The sequence below is a fragment of the Chanos chanos genome, chromosome 5 (genome assembly GCF_902362185.1).
Source record: "Chanos chanos chromosome 5, fChaCha1.1, whole genome shotgun sequence".
NCBI classification, from domain to species: Eukaryota; Metazoa; Chordata; class Actinopteri; order Gonorynchiformes; family Chanidae; genus Chanos; species Chanos chanos.
In genome coordinates, this window is record NC_044499.1 from 25,240,177 (window position 1) to 25,263,739 (window position 23,563).

The 23,563-nt window shown below is 42.8% G+C and overlaps 1 protein-coding gene across 2 annotated transcripts; it reads left to right on the top strand.

Annotated features, from left to right (window-relative positions):
• Positions 1-852: 852 nt before the first annotated feature.
• Positions 853-18,511, top strand: LOC115811121 (SUN domain-containing ossification factor). Of its 2 annotated transcripts, XM_030773199.1 has the most exons (24): positions 853-1,111; positions 3,099-3,210; positions 3,446-3,571; positions 3,856-4,142; positions 4,355-4,453; positions 4,858-4,984; positions 5,826-5,967; positions 6,126-6,250; positions 7,200-7,267; positions 7,591-7,698; positions 8,013-8,118; positions 8,510-8,530; positions 9,887-9,942; positions 11,521-11,582; positions 12,003-12,068; positions 12,391-12,456; positions 12,580-12,676; positions 12,949-14,238; positions 14,801-14,888; positions 15,454-15,558; positions 16,059-16,216; positions 16,515-16,603; positions 17,273-17,328; positions 17,494-18,511. In XM_030773199.1, exons 1-24 carry the CDS (start codon positions 1,062-1,064, stop codon positions 17,938-17,940), a joined length of 3,951 nt encoding a protein of 1,316 aa, XP_030629059.1. In that variant the 5' UTR covers positions 853-1,061; the 3' UTR covers positions 17,941-18,511. The 2 variants fall into 2 exon arrangements, with proteins under 2 accessions (XP_030629059.1, XP_030629060.1); XM_030773200.1 differs by lacking the exon at positions 8,510-8,530.
• Positions 18,512-23,563: the final 5,052 nt, after the last annotated feature.

Here is a 23,563-nt window from a genome sequence, read left to right on the forward strand (position 1 = left end):
GGGAGCTGTAATCAGTAGCTATATTCTTTCTGTAACTCCTGTAACTTCCTGAAGCTCAATAAATCTGTCCTTACTACTAGGAGAGACTGTGTGTTTGTATTTGAATGTGTATTTTGCAGTTAAACGAATGCACAGAAAATGTTGTATGCATAATGTGTCTACGGGCAGATGCTGTAATTATCGCATATCATTTGGGACCATGAACAAATATAATTATTTGACTGAAAACGTCTTAAAATGTATAGCGAGAAATTTATACTCGCGAAATTGAATATTCATTTTACCCAGAAGATGGAGCTAACGAGCTGTTCCTCTCATACCTTCAGTTTAGCAAACGCGTGCATGTAGCGTTGTGTGCGTTGTTTCACATTACATAATGTAAACGTTGGCATTCTGGGGGTCTCTTGTCGATGCATGTAATGTAATAGAATAATATCTGAATATACCATACTACAGTTTTGTCTTTAATAACAAGAGCGCAAACACAACGAGTATATTGAACTAACCACAACATGAATTACCCGATTTTTTAAAACACATTTTGATTAGGTAATGGAGAGATTGCAGTGAAGTATTGTACTGACAGCTCGACCCTGGGAATGCAGAGAAAGACGAGAGCTTACTTCAAAATAGAAAATGTGGAGTATATGGAAAAACTGCTATTTTGTGATGACATCTAATTTCTCATCACAAATAACTGAGAACTTTGCTTCATTTAGGTCTAGACTTTCAAAATGTGTACGTTAAGCAGGTGACGTGCCGTTCACCCTACGTAATACGTCTGTATTGGTCAGCGGAGGAGCGTGTGTTGCCTACGAGTTTCGAGCGAGAGATGACAAGTTCACAAGCCAATACAACAGTGACGCTGTCCAGAAGACTGAAGTCTGGAAGTTCGTTGCAAGCCAAATTTCCTAACTATTTATATTTATTCATTACAGCATAAACCGCTATGTTCATAACATACATTTGGCTTGATAATGAAATTTACTAAATAACGCACTGGTTATTAAGAACACGGAAATTTTCTGATAAACGGTAAGGATGTTCTGCGGTGGAGGAGAATGAAGAGGTTGTATGCCGTGTTTCTACCAGTTGCTTTCGTGTTATTAGGGTAAGATTTCTCTTATTTACCATATTCACATAATATTACGTAAATTATGAACGGAAGGTGTCTCACTGACAGACAGCTGTTGCAACACTAGCAAGTTAACTGGGCGACACCTGTCAACATCCTTATCGTAAGTTGCATTACACATCATCACTTGTTAGCTAGCTAGCTATGCTAGCTAGCAGCTGAGCTAAATTTCCCTGAACTAATTACTTACAGTTTAGTCTGATACTTCTTTGAACTAATCTTCTGAGACTTTAATTGCTCTTTAGATTCACTGTGTATTCCATTGTTAATTTCGCTGTAGAAAAATTAACCATGTCGCTTTTGACAGTGATAGCTTGTTCGCTAGCAAGCCACGTAGCCAGTTATACAGCCAAATTGGCTAGGACAGCCATAGCTTGCCAAGTTACTCATGTGTTCAGCTGTCAGTTGTCCTGTTTTCGCAGGTGGTTGTTAGATTGAACCATATAAAACCATTTCTCCCGATTAGACGAGGGAGAGAGAGACGTTTGGGTAGTTATCGTAAAAAGTTGTCGAGCTCCTCGTAGCTTCGGACAGATGGATAGTATCAAAGCCAACGCTGGCTCAGCAAAACATTGGCAGTCCGGTGTTAGGGTACGCCAGTTCATGGCCATGCCAGTCCACAACATCACACCTGCATTTTTCGCCATGGTGTGGATGTTGGTAAACGTTTCAGTTTAATTAGCGATGACGATTTACCTCCAAGCTGAAACTGCTCGAGTGAGCAATGTATGTTCTCAGAGAAATTTTTTGGGCTCGTGTGTTTTTTAACAGTAGTTTTTAATACCTACATATCAAATAACGTATTTCTTGGCCCGCTAATATTAGTTGCGTTTTGTACAGTTTGTTGTTTGCTGATAGCACGTTAAACCCATACTATCTAGCATAGCGGATACAAAATCATATCTTATGTAACAGAGCACGCACACTGGATGTTTCGCTGCGCTTCTGAGTTCTGTAAACCTGGACAAAGTACAAGTTCTTTATCCTTTCAGACCTGTTCCAAGCATTAATGGGTTCTTGATTAAGGTCCAGATGTCTCCGTTTTCAACGAGGTTTCATCTTTAGCACAGACATAAACCGAAACCATTCATTCAATAGCTGAGGGACATACCAGCCAATCTAGTCCTGCCCTTCATGATATGTTGTGTAGGCCTGTCCTTTGGCCTAGACAGTGGCATCTATTTTGTATGTGGCAGCAAACGATGCACGTGTCATGAGTAGCAAGCTGACGTCCATTTTAAGATAGGCAGTACCAGTTTTTTCTTGTGTTAAAAAACTTAAACCACTTCATTGGATCTCAACAACTGCTTGGCGAAACAGATCTGAGATTACGGTAATGGCAACAAAGGTGCTGATTAAAATGTGGTTATTATTGAACCCGCCGTTGTTCCCTCCTGTTCAGGGTTGGTGCTGCTGCAGCAGTGAGATAGGTCTGAGTTGAGACAGCTATGACATTGAGAGGACACTGACACTGTCCAAGGCTCTGAGTTTGACTTGGACCTGTCTGTCTGTCTGTCTGTCATGATGATGGGATAAAAGACCACTTGGTCAGTCTTGTGCCTCCTTCAGTGGCCACAGAGTTGGCCTATCATCTCTGGTGCTGTTATCACTGTTAATGACAGTTTCATTTATACTCTATATGACAGTAACTATGATCACTAACTGAGGCCAATACTGCCAAGCCCTGATTTAGTTTTGTGTGTGTGTGGACTGGTAGCATAGGTTGACTCAGCACACGAGTTAAAATTAATCGGGTCAATATTTGCAGCATTCCGAAAATGGATTTGTCTACACTTGGTGGAGAATTTGTAACTCATCTTTAAAGGCAGCCTAAATTACAGTTATGCTAGGTCATTGATGAAGTTTACTGTGTCACTCAGCACTTTCTGTAAGAGGATGTGTTGGGGTCTGACTTGTTACTCCTCTGTTAAATGTTGTGCTCTACCCCTCTGTCCTTTCACAGTTCCACTGTCCAGCATGTCTACTGCTCAGAGCAGACTCTTATGACTCAGGCCCAGCCTGCACAAGACCACACCGGTCCTCAGAAGGAGTCAAAAGACCCTGGAGACATGCAGGTACACTGCTACCTTTGCTTTCTGTTTCTGCTTATAGATCATTTCCTGTTGAGTTTTGCACATTATAGCTGACTACAAATATCCCCATATGTAACAAATTTCCTTATAAATAACAAATGAAATGCTCTGCCAGCATCATGTTATTGAGTGAGACCGTTCAGTTGTTCTGCATTAGCCACGCGGGTACAAAGTCTATGTCCGAATGCTCTCTTGTCTTTGTACCTTGGTGCTGGAGGTGGAGCAGGGTGGAGAGCAGTCACAGTCTCCTGCCCAGGCCTCACCAGAGCTCCCCACACAGACTGCTTCATCAATGGAGGAGGAGATAAGTCACTGTTCTGTTCTGCTGGAGGAAAGGGATCAGGTAGTGCTTTTCTTGGTGCCCCCTTCAAGGACATGACTTTATAACCATGCACTACAGAGCCTGATGTACAAGTTCTATGTTTTTCTTTCTGCCATTAGTGAAGCCTCAGCTCACACACGCTTATGAGTTTATACATATGCTGTACAGAATGGTTTCATATAAAACTGTACTAGCCCTCTTCCAAGACACTCTTGACTGTGTTTGTAAACTGATTGCTGGTATGTTGTCTGGTGAGTTAAATGGTATGAAAAGCTTTTCTCCTGATGTTTACATGCTTGTGTTAGCAGGCCACAGAGACAGATATGAAAAATGCTAAGGTCTCAGTTGAACACATGCAAACTCCAGCGGTGAACGGTGAGCGGGACCCAGGGCCAGATGCTGCAGATACCTCCAAATATGTCTTCCAGGAGGACGAGTTGGTACTTGTCACCCCGGAGGTATCCACTCCTCTTTCCAAAACTCCAAGTTCTGCTGCTCCTTCAGCACTTGTTCTAGAAGAGACATCTAACAAGCCTGGCTCACCTGAAACACCCCCCAGCAAGCCTGTCTCACCTGAGACACCTCCCAATAGGTCAGTGCAAACGTCAGAGGACTCAAGACTGGAGCACCACTGAGCCGCTTTAACTCCTTTAGCCTGGTTTTCCTTTTCAGAAACCTTGGTTTGACTTCAGTGCAGGCTTTAATGAAACTTTACGAGACCTCTAACTAATTGAATCATTTCTGACTTTTGAATCTCCGAAATGACATCTTCTCTTGTGTTTATCTTCCCTTTTTTCTGTTCAGTGTTCCTGAGGTTCTGGTGGACACCTCCATTGTTAATGAGCCCTCTAATGGTGACTGTGAGGCTGGAGAAGGTCCCTCTTACAACACAGACATCAGCAGGTAAGGACCAGAGAGCCTCACATGGACAAAAGGCATGACTGAAGGACACCTTTAATCATGAAAATATATTCTTTAATTGATTAACATTGTCTCTCTAAGCGAATTATAGATACCTCACCCGTCCCAGGAGCTCTCACTGAATAAGGGTTAATCTTTAGGTTAATCTTTTAATCAGCGGTTTCAAATCCAGTCTAAGAGAACCATTGCCTGGACTTATCGTGATGCTGAGTGTAAACAGAGGCTGGTCACAGTTGATGTCATTAGGCCAATGCCAGGACAGACGGAAACACAGCTGAACAGGGCTTTTATGAAAAAGCAGAAATCCTCTGTTTTAATTAAACGGTCAGTGAGTGAGAGCTGTAACATTGTTCCTGTGCTGCTGGTGTGTGTGTGTTTGTTTTCAGTGATCCTCCTGTGGTCATTGAGAATGGCAGTAATACTGGGACTGGCCTGAGGAGTGTAGCCAGCATGGAGTCCTCCATAGACCACACAAATCAAAGGACCAACGCCTCCCGCATGTTCAAAGACCAGGTGAGCAAGTCCAGGTCTTGGACATGTGTTTGCACCAGCCATCAGAGGCACTAGTAGACCCCATCTCTTTGTCGTCATTGTCTTAATGCAGTCTGATGCTGGTGCAGGCTTCCTCAAGTCCAGTCAGTTAGGTCTCACTGGTTTTCATTTTAGCCAGCCACTTTAGTCTCACATTGGCAGAAAGATCCACATGCGTGTTTGCCAGGTAAAAGTCAGTCTGTAATTAAAGCAAGAGGAGTGCTTCCATCCAGTTTAGGACCTGCAGAGCCCTGTCCTGTGGCCTCTCTCTGTGTAGTCCAACATCAGTGTCAAAATAGCTGAGGGCTCGATCGAGCTAAGACAGTGTCTCACAGTGCAGGGGCGTGTCCTGTATTTGAGATTTATGGTTCGGATCACATCTCTGCCACAGGTTGTGATTGTGGTGAGTGGAGAGGTGGGGGGGTGCATGTCTCTCGTTTGTCCTTTGTTTGTCCAAGCGCATTATGTGGCTGAGCAGTGCACAGCAGTGTGTAGTGTGAAAAGACGCTGTGGTTGAGTCCATATGTATCAGAGGAGTCTTGGACCAGCCTCACTGACCCTGAACAAAGTGAGTGTGGTCTGAGGGGGGAAACGGAGGAGGGTTCATGGATAATGGGGCATTCCAAATCTGGGAGAACATGAGGATTTGAAATAAAAGGTCTTCTTGGAGATGCAACAGTCAAATGGTGATTTTGACTTTTTAATGGGATAGTTTTGCATATTTAGTAGGTAATGTCAATCCGAAGAAATGTACAGTTTGGTCTTTGTTCAGATGTACTCTGTCAGTGGTGCTGTGTGTGTGAGCTTCTCTGGCATTTCACAGGGCACTCACATTGACATGGTAACGGAGCCCTCGGTGTCCAGCGAGGACCCTGTAGACATTCCCGACTTTGACGAGTGGACGAGTGAAGACCCCGAAAACATTCCTACCTTTGATGAGTGGATGGAGGTGGAGAATGAGAAAAGTATGTGATTACGCTCTGTTTGCTAAAACAAAACTGAATTCTGCAGTGTTGAGAAGCATCTCTCCCATTTCTCCACCCCATCTGTCTTTCTCTCTCACTACCATTCTCTCTCTCTCTCTCTCACTCTCACTCTCACTCTCACTCTCTCTACACATCAGGTCAGTCTGTACATACGTCCTTCAGTGAGACCGCCCCTGCTGGTAAGAAAGTTCAGAAGCCTTTCACCAATTATGCATCAGTGGAATGTGGAGCGAAGATCCTGGCATCAAATCCTGAGGCTAAGGTATCCCAGACAGTGACATCTGATTGGTTAAAGTGTGTCCACAGCCTAGACTGAGTTTGAAGTAGCCATCTCTCTGATATTATTACATCAGCCCGCAAACATTAGCATTAGCCTGTAGCACACTGGCCCTCCTACATTGGCATTTTATTAAGATGTTCTTGTGTCTGTTTGAAAACAACAAACCAAAGTGAGCACCAAAAAACACTGTGGGATTCATTAAACGCATGTTCACCTGCATATTTTTCATAATGAATGTCAGTTCTTCTTAAATTGCATTTCATGAAGCATTTGTAAACAATCCAACAATCAAATGAGAGATGAGGTCAATTTAATATCTTGTGCACAAAAATATATATATATATATATATATATATATATATCACCAGGAAAAGGCATGTATGATACAACTCCACCAAACGTAAACAAGGAGGGAAAAGGACCAACATTTTCTGTGTCTGAGACAGAGGCGACTGCTGTCCTAAGTTAATACAAGAAAAAACATTATAATTATCATACTCACTTCATATCATAAAGTGTGAAGTGTTTTCTAGCCCATGAAAAAAAAATACTTGGCAAGACATTAGTGATACCCTCTTTGTAACATGAGTGACAAGCTGAGGAAAGATATTGTTTCAGGGTGAATGTGAAAACCTGCATCGCTCTGTTTTTACCTGTATACCCACACTGAGGACAGGAAATCTGTGTGTGTATGCACTGTTTGCCCATGATGCCATGAATAAAGCTTTTTGTGTTTGTATTTGTATCAAACACAGTCTATCCAGATTAATGATGAAAGGACGGCAGTAAAGCTGATTCAGTGGACTTTTGGCAGAAGTTTAATGGGTTGATAAAGAGGCCTGATTTCATCAGAGCTCTGAGTGAACACACAGCTTTTTATTTACTCTTTTCTCTGTATCAACCCTCATGTTTCTTTTGTGTTTACCCTCAGAGCACTTCAGCCATTCTGATGGAGAACATGGACATGTACATGCTGAATCCCTGCAGCAACAAAATATGGTGTGTCCTAACAGACCCTGCTCTTTCCAGAACTTTCACTTGGACTTTGGAGTTTTTAGAGGCACAGCTTCTGCTTAATTCTCCTCATTCCTGTAGACTCTCTGTGGGCTCCATAGGTTGTTAGTCATACAGCTAGACCAGGTTATGAACAAAGGAGAGAGAGGAGAAAAGAGAGGAGTTAGGTTCCTCATCCTTTGTCCCATCTATGGAAACTCCCAGACTCAACCTCACACGTGTTCTCATTCTGTATCAGTGCCGCCTGTTACCTTCACCTCCTCCCTCTACAGATCCACCCATTGTGCTCCTCTCTGTGTGTTTTGCAGGTTTGTCATTGAGCTGTGTCAGTCCATTCAGGTGAAACAGCTTGACATTGCTAACTTTGAACTCTTCTCCTCCACACCCAAAGACTTCTTGGTTTCCATCAGTGACAGGTCTGTGGTCTCTCTCTCACTCTCTTACTCTCACACACACACACACACACACACACACACACACACACACACACGAAGAGTACCACTTTAAGTCTGTCTCAGGTGTCAGTACCATAAGGTTTATGGCTTTAGTATGCTGATCTAGGGCATTTGAAATAAAAAAAAAAAATCTGAAAATTCTGTAGGTTTTTTCTTGCTGAGCATTGTTTTTTTTGTTTTTGTTTGATTTTTTATTGTTCATGGACTGGTGTTTCATTCATTGCTAAAGGCTTGAAAGTTTTATGTGTTATGGATGTCCGTTGGTCTCCTGTCAGATATCCGACCAGTAAATGGGTGAAGCTGGGCACCTTTCATGCCCGTGATGAACGCACGATACAGAGCTTCCCTCTGGACGAGCCTCGGTATGCCAAGTATGTCAAGGTATGTGTCTCAGCCCATGCTTGACACGCACAAGTCCATCAGGTCAAATGCTCCTCTTTCACATCACACTTCAGCTCCTGTGTTCACACCAGAGTCTCATGGACTTACTGTGTAGAAATCAAAGCATGGCTGTTCTGACACAAAACATTGACCCAATGCCCACTTTCAACAATGCTTGCTCAAATTTAAAGTTGCATGACTGTACATGGGAAGTTTAAGCTGAACAGTTCCTTTTAAAGGTTAAACTCTTTGCACCAAAGTTTATTTTACTCAGAAATCTGATTCTGGATCTTAATTTAAACTGCTGTCCAAACTCCTCATGTTGAACTGTTTCCTCTTTTAATTTGATCTCTCTCTCTGTTTCTGATTTCTCTTCTCTCTTGTGCCTCAGATGTTCATCAAATACATGAAGGTTAGCCCCCCCTACCCTCCCTTTAGATGATCCCAGATGAGTGGGTGAAAGGGTGGAAGGTTTGGGTTGTGAAAGGAGAAGCTAATGCTAACTGTAATCAGCCCAATGATGAGAGCACAGCTAATGTAACCTGGCTAAACAACAAACGGCCTCCGAGTGATTAGCTATGACCTCACAGATAATTCTGACCAGGCACAGAAATAGCCCCTGACAGACAACATGCTGAAGGAATATGATCCTCAAAGCCTCACATCTGTGCCCGTGAACTCATACTCCTTATGTATTATGAGGAAAGTTACAAAGAGCACACTCCAATGGCCACATCATTAAATATGCCCATTCTGTGTGTCTCTGCTCTTTTTACCAGTCCCCTGCAGTGGTGGTTTTTTTTCACATTGGACCTAACTTAACTTTTTTTTTTTTTTTTTAAATTTACTCCATTGTCTCCCAATTCAGAATGTCTGTTTACCCACAAACTCGTAGCTGCTCCATTGGAGGGTAGTGAGTGTAACGTAGGCTTTCTCTGCTGTGTGTCTGCACTGAATATAATCACTGAATGATGTAACACACTTTAAGGAGAATGATATTCACTCAGTCATATGTGGACCAACGTGGATGCCTGTCCACTGATGAAATGCGGAGCCCCTGTTGGACCTGTTGTCCCCAGGGGAACACGGTCAGGTCTGTTTTCCTGGGACCCACTGACCGCAGTCAGAAACTGTGGTGCAGCTGAGATTGGAACCATGGATCAGAAACGCTGGCTATGTTTCTGCACTGCGAGAGCATGTCTTAACAGAAGGTGCCAGTCAGAGGCTCCCAATAAAGGACCTGTGACAGCTGGAAATTTCTGGTTCTAACACAGGGCTCAATTAGCAGTGTCCTAGAAAGAAAACTGTAATGTCCTTTAGCTGTGGGCTGAGACAGAAATGTGTCCAATGTGGGGAACAAAACTCCCCTCAGAGGAATGAAACCCTCAGAGACACACAGAATCATCACCCCAACACCCCTCCCTCCCCGCACCATCCCGCCCCCGCCCCCAGTCTTTTTCTGCTCCTTTAAAAAAATAACCGTACTAACAGACCAGTTTTAAGAATTTTGTGTCATGAATCACATATGTTGTGTAAGTTTTATGATGTAAATGTTGCTTTACTTTACCAATAAAAATAATGATCAGCCAATCACTCATCCTTAATGATCATCCAATCCTCCTTAATGGCCAAACTGCTTTCAGAGAGCATTTATCACTTTGCCGCAGAGTCTGATCACAGCTTGGCGTCTGCGTGCGTGCGTGTGTGTACGTATGTATGTGTATGTACTGTATATGACTTATAATGAATGTATGTGTGCACACTGCAGGTTGAGCTGCTCTCCCACTTTGGTGCTGAACACTTTTGTCCTCTCAGCTTGATCAGGTAGGAACGTCTTCAATGACTTCCACTGAGATTTTAAGTTGTGAAAACTAATTTCTGCCTCTGTACAGACCCCTGTTAACTGCAAGAGAACAGAAAGACTAGAAATCATATCAGATTAATGAGCAGATAATGGTGAGACTGAATCTGGCCCCTCCAGCCCTCCTCATTGTTGGGTGAGGTGCTGTGCTGCTGTGCCTCAGGCATGTGTCACTGTTTATCAGCAGTCACTCACATCAGACTGACATGTGAATCTCAGCTTGGCTTTGGTTCTCCACGCCTCACACTGTCATAGTCTCAGAGCACCCAAAATACTCTGTCAGTCTGTGTCTTCATGCAGGCTTCATTTCATTATTGTTATTATTATTATTCTATCTATCTATCTATCTATCTATCTATCTATCTATCTATCTATCTATCTATCTATCTATCTATCTATCTATCTATCTATCTATCTATCTATGTGTGTGCGTGTGTGTGTGTGTATATAAATAATATATATCTGTGTGTGTGTCTATGTATGCCTTAGAAACTAAAAAAAAAAAACTATTGGAAATATCCTTTTGGAAATACGGATCAGATTAATCCCTGGTATTGTTTGAATTTGCCTGAAGTGGTTGTTCTCTGAATGCTCCAGGAACAATCGGACTGTACATTTCAGAGGCTCCTGTTTTTTATTATCATCTCTTGCCTACATAGAGCTCATGCATGCAGTCTGTATGTTCAGGAGTGTTTTGGCTGTTCCACATGGACCTGCCCTCTCTGAACATAAGTAAGGTCTAGGGGGGTGGGGGGCTACTCTGGTGTTCTGTATATGTTCTGAACACTCTGTACCCAGTGCTTTCTGTCCCAATCAAAATGTACTGTTCTTTCCTCTGTGTGCAACCACACAGTACCTTTGAGAGGAAAGTATATTATCCTGTTTACAGCCAAAAGAATATCCTCTTCAGCTCCTGCATATGACCTGCATTGCTTCTTAGAATAACTTTAAAGAAAAAATGTATTTGCAGCTAAACACTTGCCTCAGTTGTTAAGCTACAAACCGTTCCTGTTGAAAACATTTTGCCATCTAAAGGAGGGAGACATCACTTTGTGCTGTAGTGCTTTTTGTGTGTGAAAGTTTGCTGTGCTGTCACATGTTGATAAACTTTAACAGGAAACTCCTAAGTCTGCCCAATCTTTCTCACTGTCTAACAGTGTACCATTTAGATAACTTCAGCAGCACACGCTCTCTTGAGTGAATGAAACATTGCTCGACTTTGCCATCTAGTGGTGAAATCTGGTACTGAGAAATTACACATCCACATTGCTAAGTTCATATGGAACTTATTTTAGGTTTTTTTATTTTTTTATTTTTTATTTTTATCTCTTCACTGCACTTTCTGTATAGCTAAAAAACATCAAAGTACATTTTATGGTTTTCATTATGTCACTTACCATTTCTTGAGACAGACTTACTGATTTGTACATGGATTTCCCCTTGTGGTGAACACTCACTGAGAAAGACATTTGCTCTGTGGCTTGTGGCTCCTGTACTTGTGTGTGTGTTAGACTTTCACATGCTCTGTGCTGTGTGTTCAGGGTGTTTGGGACCACCATGATGGACGAGTATGAGGGGCTGAACTCCCAGGATGATGATGATGGTAAATATTGGACATGTTAAGTGTGTGTTCAGTGCTTGTGGTGTATTATGTTTCTTAACTGTCCCTCCCATCTGTGTTTGAAAAGACTTAGTCATGTCCATGTTAAAGACAATATGCTGGTTACATGTTAAATGTTTGGGATGTGATATTTTTAATTTGTGTATGAGAGTCATGACTGAGTTTTTTGTGGAAGATCTGATGATTGGATGTATTAATTGCTACATAATGATGGTGTGTTTTTCTTTAAGTGGCTGACTGTTAAAATGTGATTTGCTATATGTTAACTGGCTGTTTCTGATTGGAATTTGAGTAATGATCATTTAATTGGATTTCTGACTGCTGATGTCAGCATATGGTTTGGATGTATTGATTATTGAGATCCGAGGGATGGTGTGTTGATTATTTTCATTGATCACACAGATTACCCTCCTGGCTCCATGCCATCAGAAGACAAATCCTCCAAAAACCTGATTGGATCTGCCAAAGGTAAACTGTGAATGGTCGCTCAAGTGCGTGTGTGTGTGTGTTGGATACAGCTTGCATTGTTGTGACAAGAAAAGCCCTGCTGGCCAGAGGGCTGGGGAAGACCTCATGGTAAAGCTAATATTTAGTTCAGTGCTCAGATGAGACATCACAGATTCTTGCAAGTTAATAATCTAGCATTTTATAATCTACTGTGTATTGCACAGCATAAGTAATACGCTGTTAATTTTATTATTATGTATTGTACAAGCTCTACGCAGTGTGCTGTTGTAAAAGAGAAGAGCTGAATAAAGGATTTGCTGTTGTGTGGTCTGTATGTTTACAGATGCCATCTTAAACATGGTGAATAACATTGCCGCCAATGTGCTCGGCGGTGGTCCAGACGGGGAAGGTATGACCGACATGCTTCTTCTCTGCCCTTTTTTCACCCAAAGAAACTTTACTTATAAGGTGCTTTTTGAGTGGGTAGCGATCAACTGTCTTTGTAGATAATCCAGTTTTTTCCTTTTGTCAGGGAATCAAACCACTCATGGTGAGAATGTGACCGAGACAACATCGTCTGTGATACCTGATTCACCCATCACTACAACGCTAACACCAGCATCTACTGTGTAAGTAATGATGGGATGGACGGACAGACGGATGGATAGGTGCATAATGTATACATAATGCATAATGTGGTTTTCTTGTCCAGTGTGTTAATGGTTTTGAGGTAGAATTAGGATTTAACTGAATGATTAATATTTAATTGAATGTATCAGAGATTGGTGGAATTGGCTGATTTCAACGCTGTCCCAATCAGCAGTAGTTTCACTCATGTGTGGGCATGAGGCTGTTGTTATATGTTGTAAGGAGACTGGACAGACTGTTTCCTCTCATTCAGACTAGAGATAGTGGAGGTGGATCAACCTGGTCCCAAAGAGTCAGTCATGACTCCCACACAGGAGACCACTGTGGACCCCATAGCTCCTGTTCCAGAAACCCCCATCACAGAGACCCTCACTACAGATGTCCCCTTGTCAATGCCCCCAGAGGAACCTCAGATTGTCATTCTGCTGCCAAACGATGAAGATGACTCGGACCAAAGCTCCAGCACCATGGCAGGGGAAAAAGAACAGGAAGAGACTGACATAAAAAGGAAAGAGCCGCAGGATTCCCAACTGGAGAGTTTGTTTTACTCAGAAGAGTCTCCGGACCATTTGCATGCTGTCTCGCTGAAGGAGTACCTCCTCCAGCACTGCGCTTCTTTGCTGACCTTACGGAGAAGGCGCAAGAAGGTTCCAGAATCACAGTCCCGTCCCCATGTCCCTCCTTCATGGCAGTGGATAACTCCAACATCAGCTGTCACCTGGGTACCCTCGCCCTACCCCTCAGAGCACCATCTGCCATCCTGCATGCCCGGAGAGCAAAACAGCCACACTGAGGTGCCACCAGCTCATGTAGAACAGGATGTACCAGTGACTGGGTCTGTGGATCTGGCTCCTAGTCTGACCTCTGCCCTACCCAAACCCATCATCACAGACACACTCAGCACAAAAGCCACCCAGACTGTGGACTTCTTAGATCCTTCAAGTGTTGACCAGGCTCAGGTGGAGCTAAAAAAGTCCACTCCTCTGACCTCAATCTCAGCGTCCTTCACCTCCTCAGGTATCTCCAGCAGCAGTGACTCACTTGAGCAAAGCCTTCAGAGAGAAGAGCTGCCCGACCCAGAGAGAGCAATCCCCAGACCTACAGCCACTGTGGCTAAAACTACCACAGTGGATCCGACTCTACCACCTCTTGGCCCCATATCTACCCCAACCGAGCAGCCATCTCAAGCAAGCACTGAGACACTGACCACCGTCCCAGACCATGCCCAGGGGTTTGGCCCAGAGTTGACAATCCTGGATAGCTCTATGGTTGCCATGGAGCCTAAGGCTGAGGAGCCTAAGGAGGATACAGGCCACAGCAGTAATAAGTCAGCAGGCCAGCCTTCCCCCTCCCAACCCCCCCCCTCCTCCTCCCCCTCTGATTTCTATGCTGAGATGCAGTCTGAGCCAATGGGTGGAGGCAGCGGTCAGCCACATGGCTCTAATCAGAAAGAGTCTGTCTTTATGCGGCTGAACAACCGCATCAAAGCCCTTGAGATGAACATGTCACTGAGTGGACGATATCTGGAGCAGCTCAGTCAGAGGTGGGACACTCCAAACAAACACACGCTACACCTACACATGCTCAGTGAAGCTTAGGTGTCCTCATATGTTCATATATTACTCAATCAATGATTTTTTTGGGGTGGGGGGGTGTTTGGAAAATCTTAACAAAGTCCAGTCAGAAAAAAACAGTCTTGTTTGAAATGTTCATACCAGTACTGGTGTACCAGCATGTCTGGAGAAAAAAGAAAAACTGCTAAAACTTTGTTTTGTCATGAATGTTAAATGTCACCAAAGTACTGCATACCATCCCTCTTTTCTTATAGGAATATAATGTTCTGAAGGAGTAGTTTGGGAAGGTGGTATGCAATATTTTAAGTGTAAGAGCATTGAAACACTGGAGGAAAATTTGCAGTGTCCCATGATGTTAGAAGACACAGGAACATGTGAGATTGTGCCTCGTCCGCTGGCATGATATAAAACTGAATACAGTAATTATCTCAGTAGAGAACTCTCACTGAAGTCAGTTGTCAGTGCCTCACTAGTGTGTGATAATGTGGCCAAACCATACATGATGTTGTCTTGTCCTTTCCCCTTTATCAGGTATCGGAAACAAATGGAGGAAATGCAGAGGGCTTTTAACAAAACTATCATCAAACTCCAGAACACGTCGAGGATTGCGGAAGAGCAGGTGATGGTGACCAGTGGTCCTCTCTGCTCTACATCAGTCACATAGAGATAGTACTGCTGCTTTGTCTGAAGGGGTGTGGCTGCATAAACTCATATTTCATTCAGTATTCCCATAAATAGCTACTTATTTTTTCATAAATCAAAAAGGGAATGAATTATTTATATTCGTATGTGTGTTGAAACAACGTGGCATCAGAGCGACCATAAAAAACAGAAAAGATTATTGATGATTTGCAGAGGCTGTAGGAAATGATCACGGGTGTTGAAATGTTGAAATGCGTTTGGGAACAGAAGTGATAATATTGTTTAAATTAAAGTCTTTGTAGTTTTGGTGGTGCTATATTGCTGTTTATTCTTTCTTGTGGCATGGTGTTGATTGTTTCAGATTAATATGTTAATTTGTATGTTTTGTAGGGCATAATGTAGAACCCTGAGTGCCTTTTCTTATACTATTTTGACTGGTATCTGCTGTGTCATCACATAGCATCTGATTGGTTGTGGTCTCAGCACATGGTGATGTTTTTATTTCTGACTGGGTGTTATGTATGTTTGCATTGTGTCCACAGGACCAAAAACAAACTGAATCCATTCAGAGTTTGCAGGGTCAGCTGGAGAATGTGACCCAGCTGGTACTGAACCTGTCACTGCGGGTCAGCCAGCTGCAGAGAGAGGTACGTCAGCCCTGCAGTGCCCTGGTGCCCCCCACCTTTCAAACCCTTTAGTCAGTCCTCAGGGAAAGGTAGAGTCATGCATGAGTGGAAAGGTCATAAGCTCTGTGGGTTTCTGATACACTTTACCTGTCCATTCATCATCCACACCTTGATCAGGCACTGCAGGTGTGATATAGCTAGAGCAGTATCAGTGTGCGGACAAGACCACTCAGATGGGAATCCCTCATATGGACAAAACACACACACACACACACACAAAGAATGATGTAGCACTATGTAAGCAGCAAATACTTGGCATCTGGTGGACTTACATGAACAGTCAAATCATTCAAAATGGTTCTTACTGGTCCAGATGCACATACATACTACCTGATGTGAGCAGAAGGGAGAGCAAACATGACATCTTAGTATGTGGTCTCATGACTTCTGTACAGATGTTACTAGTGCTGCTTTGTTGTGTGATGGTTGTGTGTATGTGTGTGTGTGTGTGTATTGTGTAGGTGGCTGACAGACACAGTTATCTGCTGGTATGTCTGGTCCTGTGTGTGCTCCTGGGTTTGCTTCTCTGTGCTGGACAGTGTCGAATATCATCTCCACCTCTGTCACGAGATCATCACACGTCTGTTTCCAAGAGTTACAGCCGCTGCTGCCCACAGCGGTGAGTCACACACACTCAGTCACACATAAACACACACCTACTAACATTAATACGCATACACATACACACACACACACACACTCACACATACACAGAGATGTACTAACACACATACTAAGGCACACACACACACACACACACACACACACACACAATTCTCACATCACACACATGCACATCAATGATCTCACATTCACACATGCACTCATGATATACACACACACACACGTTCACACATACACACAAACATACGCTTCATTGACCAGGCTTAATCTAGGCTTAATCCTTCTCCTCTCAGAAATGCCTCCCCTGAAGATGAGTTGGGTCTTAGACGGACTGCGTCCTACCCCCTGCTCCAGTCCGCCTTCCAAATCCCCACCACAGAAGGCAAGTGCTCTTCTTTATCTCAGCAGCCGGGTCCACGTCCAAATCAGGGACACCCTCCTGGGCACCCAAAATCCACTTTTCCCTGACACTGGTGTCCAGCAGGGGTTCACAGTGTTAGTGTTGTCATAGAGACATCCTCATTAGCACTGAGTTCTCATCTTACAGGAACATTTTCTTTATGTACTGTTTGACTAGCATAATGCCATAGAGACAGTGTAGAAATGTGGTGTCCAACTCAGGTGTTGTATAGAGCTTTATTTACGCATTATTTAGTGACTGAGTTTATCAGGTCAGTAAACTCGGTCACTAATCAAGCACAGGACATGGATTGCTGTAGATCTGAAAAGGTTGACTTGCAAAATGTAAGGACTAGAGGCCTGCACTAAAAGGGGAAACACAACAAACCTGTTCCATCACTTAAAATAAAACCAAGCACAGTCTGTTCTTTTTCAGGGTCTATTCCTGCAGCATCAGAGACTCAGTGAAGTTATACACTTCAGTCTTTGTTTTATTGCATCTCATATCACCATCAAGTTTATCCAACAAGTTTATTGCACGGTGCATATGTTCTCCATATTATCCAGCCCTAGTCTGAATTCACTGAGGAATGTTAATGTGGTGACATATATGTGAAACTTTGTGTTGCGTAATCATCCTGTCTCTCATCAGGTCCGAGTGAAGCATACAATGTAGAGTCCCTGAGACAATCCCCCAATGATAAAAAGGTGCTTATTTTTTTGTAATTGAGAATGCATGGCTGAACGTGTGGTAGTTTTCCCTTTTAAAACATATATCCTTAATTTGTTTATTGTCCTTTGAGTAGACTAACAGGAATATGGGAGCGGTGTAATTTCACACTGTTTCATTGTTTTACTCTTGGTTGTTTGCAGAAGAAACGCTGTAAGTTGAAGCCTGGTGAGAAGCCAGACACGCTCTCATACCCGTCCATCTCTGCGCCACTGGTGGGTAACGGAGGGTTTCAGTGTAACGGAATTCACAGGACAGACCTCAAACCCTCAGATGGGGGCCCAGGCCCCCCTCCCCTTTCATTCAGGGACCCACAATCAGAGGGGAGCTCAGAGGGCTCTTCCCAGTCAGACGAGCCCTCCTTCTGTGGCATCGGCGCATGCAGCCGACTGTGTGACATGACGCCTCCTGCTCCCAGGGGTCACGTGGAGAGGAGGACCTACAAGCGCCGACGCTCCAAAGCCAGTTGTGGTGTCGTGGAGCTCCTTCAGGCCCCACGGCGGAGCTCCAACCCACAGGGCTTGACCAAGGACACAAAGGATGTGACAGCTAGCACACCGGGGGGTGTGATGGCCAATGGACCATCCTGACGCCTCAACAAACAGCACTATAACGGCTCCATAAAAGACCATCCCGACGCCTCACCAAACACCACTATAACGGCTCCATATAAGACCATCCCGACGCCTCACCAAACACCGCTATAACGGCTCCATATAAGAGGCTGTTCCAGAGGGGTCCCAGACCACCAGAGTGAAAGTGTCTTTGAGAGAGACAGGCATCTGAGCTTAAAGCTTTGATTCAAATGTGATAATCCTGAACACACCGTTCTCCTTAGGTGTGCACACCCAAGCAGAGCTGTGCACCCCATTTTGCCTGGCCGGGGCAGGTTTAGTGTTAAAGCTTCACTGGATGTTTTTTTTTTCTTTTAAGTTTTCGATTCAGACTGTACTCTCTTAGTGTCAGTTTGTGTCTCTTCTGACACAGAGTTGAAACTTCAGCAGTAAGTTACTCCTAAGCAATCCAAAGCAAATACTATTGTAAAATATTTTTTTGCAGACTTGCAGTTATCTGATACAGTAGTGTCAATGTATGAACTCACTGATTGGAGTCATTCATCAGAAATCATTAAAATGGCTTTTCTTCCGGCTTGGCAAATCAGCAAGCTGTTGGTAGTGTTCTTTTTTGTGTTCAGATTCACATAGTCATTATCATGTCATGATGTGTGATCTTATTACACAAAGAAATATTAGACTGTCAGTAACAACACCACAAGACTGTCAGTTTGGGTGTGATGCTTATGTACGACAGTACTTTGGAAGGATTCAGTAGTTTTTGGCTTTTACCATCTGAATCCCATAGTATCAAATGGCTAAAAGAAAAACACCTTCAAACTATGATCTAAAATTACCTCAAAGTAACCTGCAGTTTTCTTAGTCTGTGGTTGACCCACAATGAAAAAAAATCACAGTTTGATTGCGGGGAGGGACTGTACTGTCTAGGCTGTCTCCATTATCTCCTGTCTCTGTGAGTATTTGTCTTTGGAAAGAAGAGTCTTCCACACGGACTTTTATGTTAGAGCAAAACGAAGATGAGGTGTGGTATAATAGTTCTAATCTGGAACGAAACCCCTAATCTGGCCAACAGCCCAGACAACCAAGAGAAAATAGAGCAAAAAATTATTTAAACCTAAGTCATATGACACATAAGGGACTGTGAGTACATGTGTGATTACACTTTCAAATTCTTTAAAAGAACTGTCTTGCTATCCTTGATCTTCAAAGAAAGAGCTTCACATGCCCTGTGGTGTCTCCATGGATGCAAGCATGGAGACGCAGGGAGCCTTGATTTTTCCTGCTGGTATAGATGAGTTTTGGGGGGCACAGCCATTGTGTGTTTTATATTTCCGCAATACCATCAGAAAGCAAACAACAGGAAATACTGACATCACCAAAAAAGGCAAAATATGTCTAAAAATGTGTTTATGTTATGTGTGTTTAGTTAATGACCATCAGGGCATTTTGTAAATGCGTTGACAAGCATTCACAACTCACAAAATCTGTGAGTTTGTTTAACGGGCAGATAACATTCATGCTAATTATCTTCCACTGGGTGCCAGATCTCTATCACAGAACAAAGAAAAACCCGCAAATAATTCATGTGAAGACCTAATGAAAGGTCAGTATTTTCACTGGCTAGATTTTTTTTTCTGTTCTATTACGGCAAAAGAAATTCTGGTCATAGATCAAACTCCAAAGGGAAAAAAACAACATATGCATATATGCTCTTTCCATCATGCTTATCCTCAAAACAATATTTGGACAGAACATTTGGTAGCTGCTGATGCTGACAAAAATACAAACCAGAAAACACTTGAGAATATAAGGATGGACAGCCTCAGTGGAACACTACTGTGGGAAGAGAGGGTGAGGTGTCAGTGGCTTTGAAAGGCTTTGATTTGGGTGCAGCAGTGGAGAAAAATGAAGTTTCACAATAAACAGTGATTACGATATGTTGGCATGGCTACCAACAGGGCAATGGACATTATTTGATAGGATTACCCAGGTTTCTGTGCCCAAGCCCTTTTAATACACCCAAAAATACATGTAAAACTATATGCTTTTGAATGTATTAGAGCATACAGACCATAGTGTATTGAACAATGGGGAAAAAAATCACATGGGCAGATGAGTCATCCTCTGGTATGTCCTCAAGAGGCTGAGGTTTGTTTGTGTTCCTTATGCCACAGATACCTGAAAGACTGAGTGTTTGCTTCCCAAGGTAACCATTCCACTGGCTGTGCTGTGGGCTCAGGTGCATTTTCCTGGCATGGTTCATGGCCACTCAACCCCCTGGAGTGCATGCTAAACAATAAATACAAAGCCATTCTGAATGATCTACCAGCATTTCTGTATGACCTCGATGCCAGGATGTCAGTGCAAACCCCCCCCCCCCCCCCCCCCCACACACACACACACACACACACAGACAGAGAGAAGTGTGTTCCACTGCCTGCAACAAAAACACTAAATAATCAGGTTTTTGTCAAGTATGACAGGTGTTGCGTCCCTCCTGCAAAATTTCAGACCCTTGCTAAATACATGCACTGGGGTCTCAATCTGACCCAACATCTCATTAAGACATGTAATGCTGACATGCTGACGTTTCCTTCATTATCTCTACTGTTATCGGCTATTACCTGTATTTGTGTGCGAAGGCTTCGAGAAGAGGAGGAAGTGCTTTTGAACTGCAAAACTGGATTATACCTTCATGTTTGTGAACGTCTTCTCTCTTCTCTCTCTCTTTCTCCCTCTCTCTCTCTCTCTCTCTCTCTCCCTCTTTCACATACACACAGACACACACAGACCGCGAGGAGTTTATATATTGTCAGATATCCTGTACTGTGTGATCTACACCAAAAAGCCACTTCCTTGTGATGCTGCGCAAATGAAACATAATAACCAAAATAAATTCTGTTGAAATCAAACAGGCAAACAAAAATATAGGTGGTCTTTTAGGTAGAAAAATTTCAAATGCATTCATAAAATGTTATTCACATGCCTTGAGTGCCTTAATTTTCTTTGGGGAACTAGAACTTATCAGTAGCGCAACAACTGCAGGACCGTAAAATAAATATCAGCAAACATGTTATTACTAATAAAATCTGCAGTAACTGTGATGAGTAGCTATAATTCTTGTGTAGAATGTAGTAAGGGTAACATGGTAGATTATCTAACTAAAATGGTTTGGATACTGTCATTTGTTTGAACGAGGGAAAGAAAATCCCCAAGACACTTCACACAACAGTTGGACTCTGATACACTACACTACACACAGCTCATAACAGTTACAAACAAGACACAGCATGTACACAGTATACACAACAATTACACACTTACAACTGTACTACATTTTACACACTACTCAGGTACCCAGTAACAAACTGCACTACATTCAACTCACAACTTTTACACAAAATACACACAACATTTACACATTACGCACAACAATTACACACTCACACAGTACAAGCAACAGATACACACTAACTCACCGGACTACACAATGAACACAACAGTTACACACAACACACTGCATTACACACAGAGGTTACACATTAATACACTGCACGCCACACTGTGCTACAGTTCTGGCTCCTCTCCTCTGAGGGTCTCACTTATCTCATCACAGATGCAGATTTTACTGTGGTTTCTACTTTTCCTGTATTGGTATTTCCCATTGTAAAACTGTAGCTGTAACTGAGGTAATTGCCATAAATGTGTAATGAAGTTTAAAGTCAACCTTTACTGTGACACTTATTGACATGCCTCACATAACTAATATCACATCCTTTATGTGGGAGGAACAGGAGGAGGTCCTGACCTCTGGAGTGGCATTTTGGAGTTTACCGGGATCCCAGACAGAACATTATTATTACAGTCTCACTGCCTTATGTCGTCTGAGTTTCATAGATCTGTCTCACATATGTTAACTGGTAAAACGTACAGTTAGGTGTGTGTGTGTGTGTGTGTGTGTGTTTGTCTGTGCAGAAACTATTGACATTAGTTTTAATGTCCAAACATGTCATGTGATGTGCCTCTGGAGGATAAAATATGTGTGTGAGGGAGTGTAAGTGTACAATGTCCTGGTACTGGTTCTTTCTAAGCTATTGTGATAGAACTAATGCAAACGAAGAGAAAAGTTGCATAAATAAGTGTATTCTCTCTCCTTTTTCTCTCTGAGGCCTGTTGACTTCCTGGATCATATAATGAAAATTATCAACAACTTTCACCTCGCCCAGAGACTGGAAGTCGCCAGGGGAGACGTATCTACTGATGATGCAGCTAATAACTTTCACTGCAGTCACCCCCTGACCTCTGTCAGTCACAGAGGTGAATATTACTTATTGATATGTTAGTGGATTAGAGTTTTTCTGGTCATGACCTCTGTGTCTCTCTGTGTTTGTGTGTGGTGTCAGGCAGAGATGCTGGCTTTCTTGGCTGAAGTCTTCTCCCTGGATCTGAGTGCATGTGCCTGCCCATCTTCTCTCTTCACAGGCATCTTCACCTGTCTGGATAACCATATCCCCAAGATCACAGCCAGAAAGGACAGCATGTGATCAGCCTCCAGCCACAGCCTTTTTTACCTCTCTATTCCCCTGCCTTTGTCAGCACCACACATCCAACAGCCTTTTTCCTCCTTATTTCCTTTTATCTCCACATTTCTCCCTGTGCTATGCATCTCTTCCCCCACTCTCTCACTGACTACGTCTCCTAAGTGTTTCTTTTTGGCAGTAACCTGATGCGTTAGCATAGTGATTATTACATGTATCATTCTCTCTCTCTCTCTCTCTCTCTCTCTCTCCCTGTCTTTTTCTCTCCCTCTCTCCCTCTCTCTCTCTCTCTCTCCAACGTGTGATCCAGCTGGAGTTGTACGGCTTTCCACCTTCTCCTAGGAGGACCCAGTGGAACCTGGCATTCAAGGCTCATCTCTGGCATTGTACCCCTGCAGTTCCCTCTTGAATACAACTTTCCTGAATTACAACACAGCAGCACCATTGAAAATGTAAAGATACATGGAAGCAAGGACTGACACAAGGAATGAAAACAATTTGTGAAACCAGTGTAATGATATAAAACTCAGAAGTGAAACACAAAACAACATTATATATTTGTACTTCAGTTTTAAATGATTTGTTTTATATATTTATATATAAACTCTGTTTGACCTTTCAACTTTGTGTCTTACTCAGAGGCAGCAGTCAGGGACAGAAAAAGGAGGCATTTGAGTGTAATCAACTCATTGGAATCAGTCTGATTTACCACAGAAAGGTCATGTTCACACAAAACCTTTGAAACAGATGAAATGTTTCAAAGGTTTACTCCAAAAAATATCTCTTTTTTGTGCACTGCATGGGTTTCAGAAACTCATCTTTTGGTTTTGATCCATTTTTATCTGCTCTTTTGCACTCATCAGACACACAGCACAATGTATTAAGGGAAAGACTATATTCTCTCTATAAGTTTTAAGAGTGTACTAAACGTGTTAAGAGAAAGGCTATATTCAAGTTTCAAGTTTATTTGTATTGCACTGTAAAAGATTGTCATGTAGATTAACAGTAAAGTTCTGGCAGCAGGGTTGCCAGTAGTGTGCTATTAATTTTACAGGTTTCCTACTGTGATCTACTTTACAGTATGTTAGTGTAATAATACC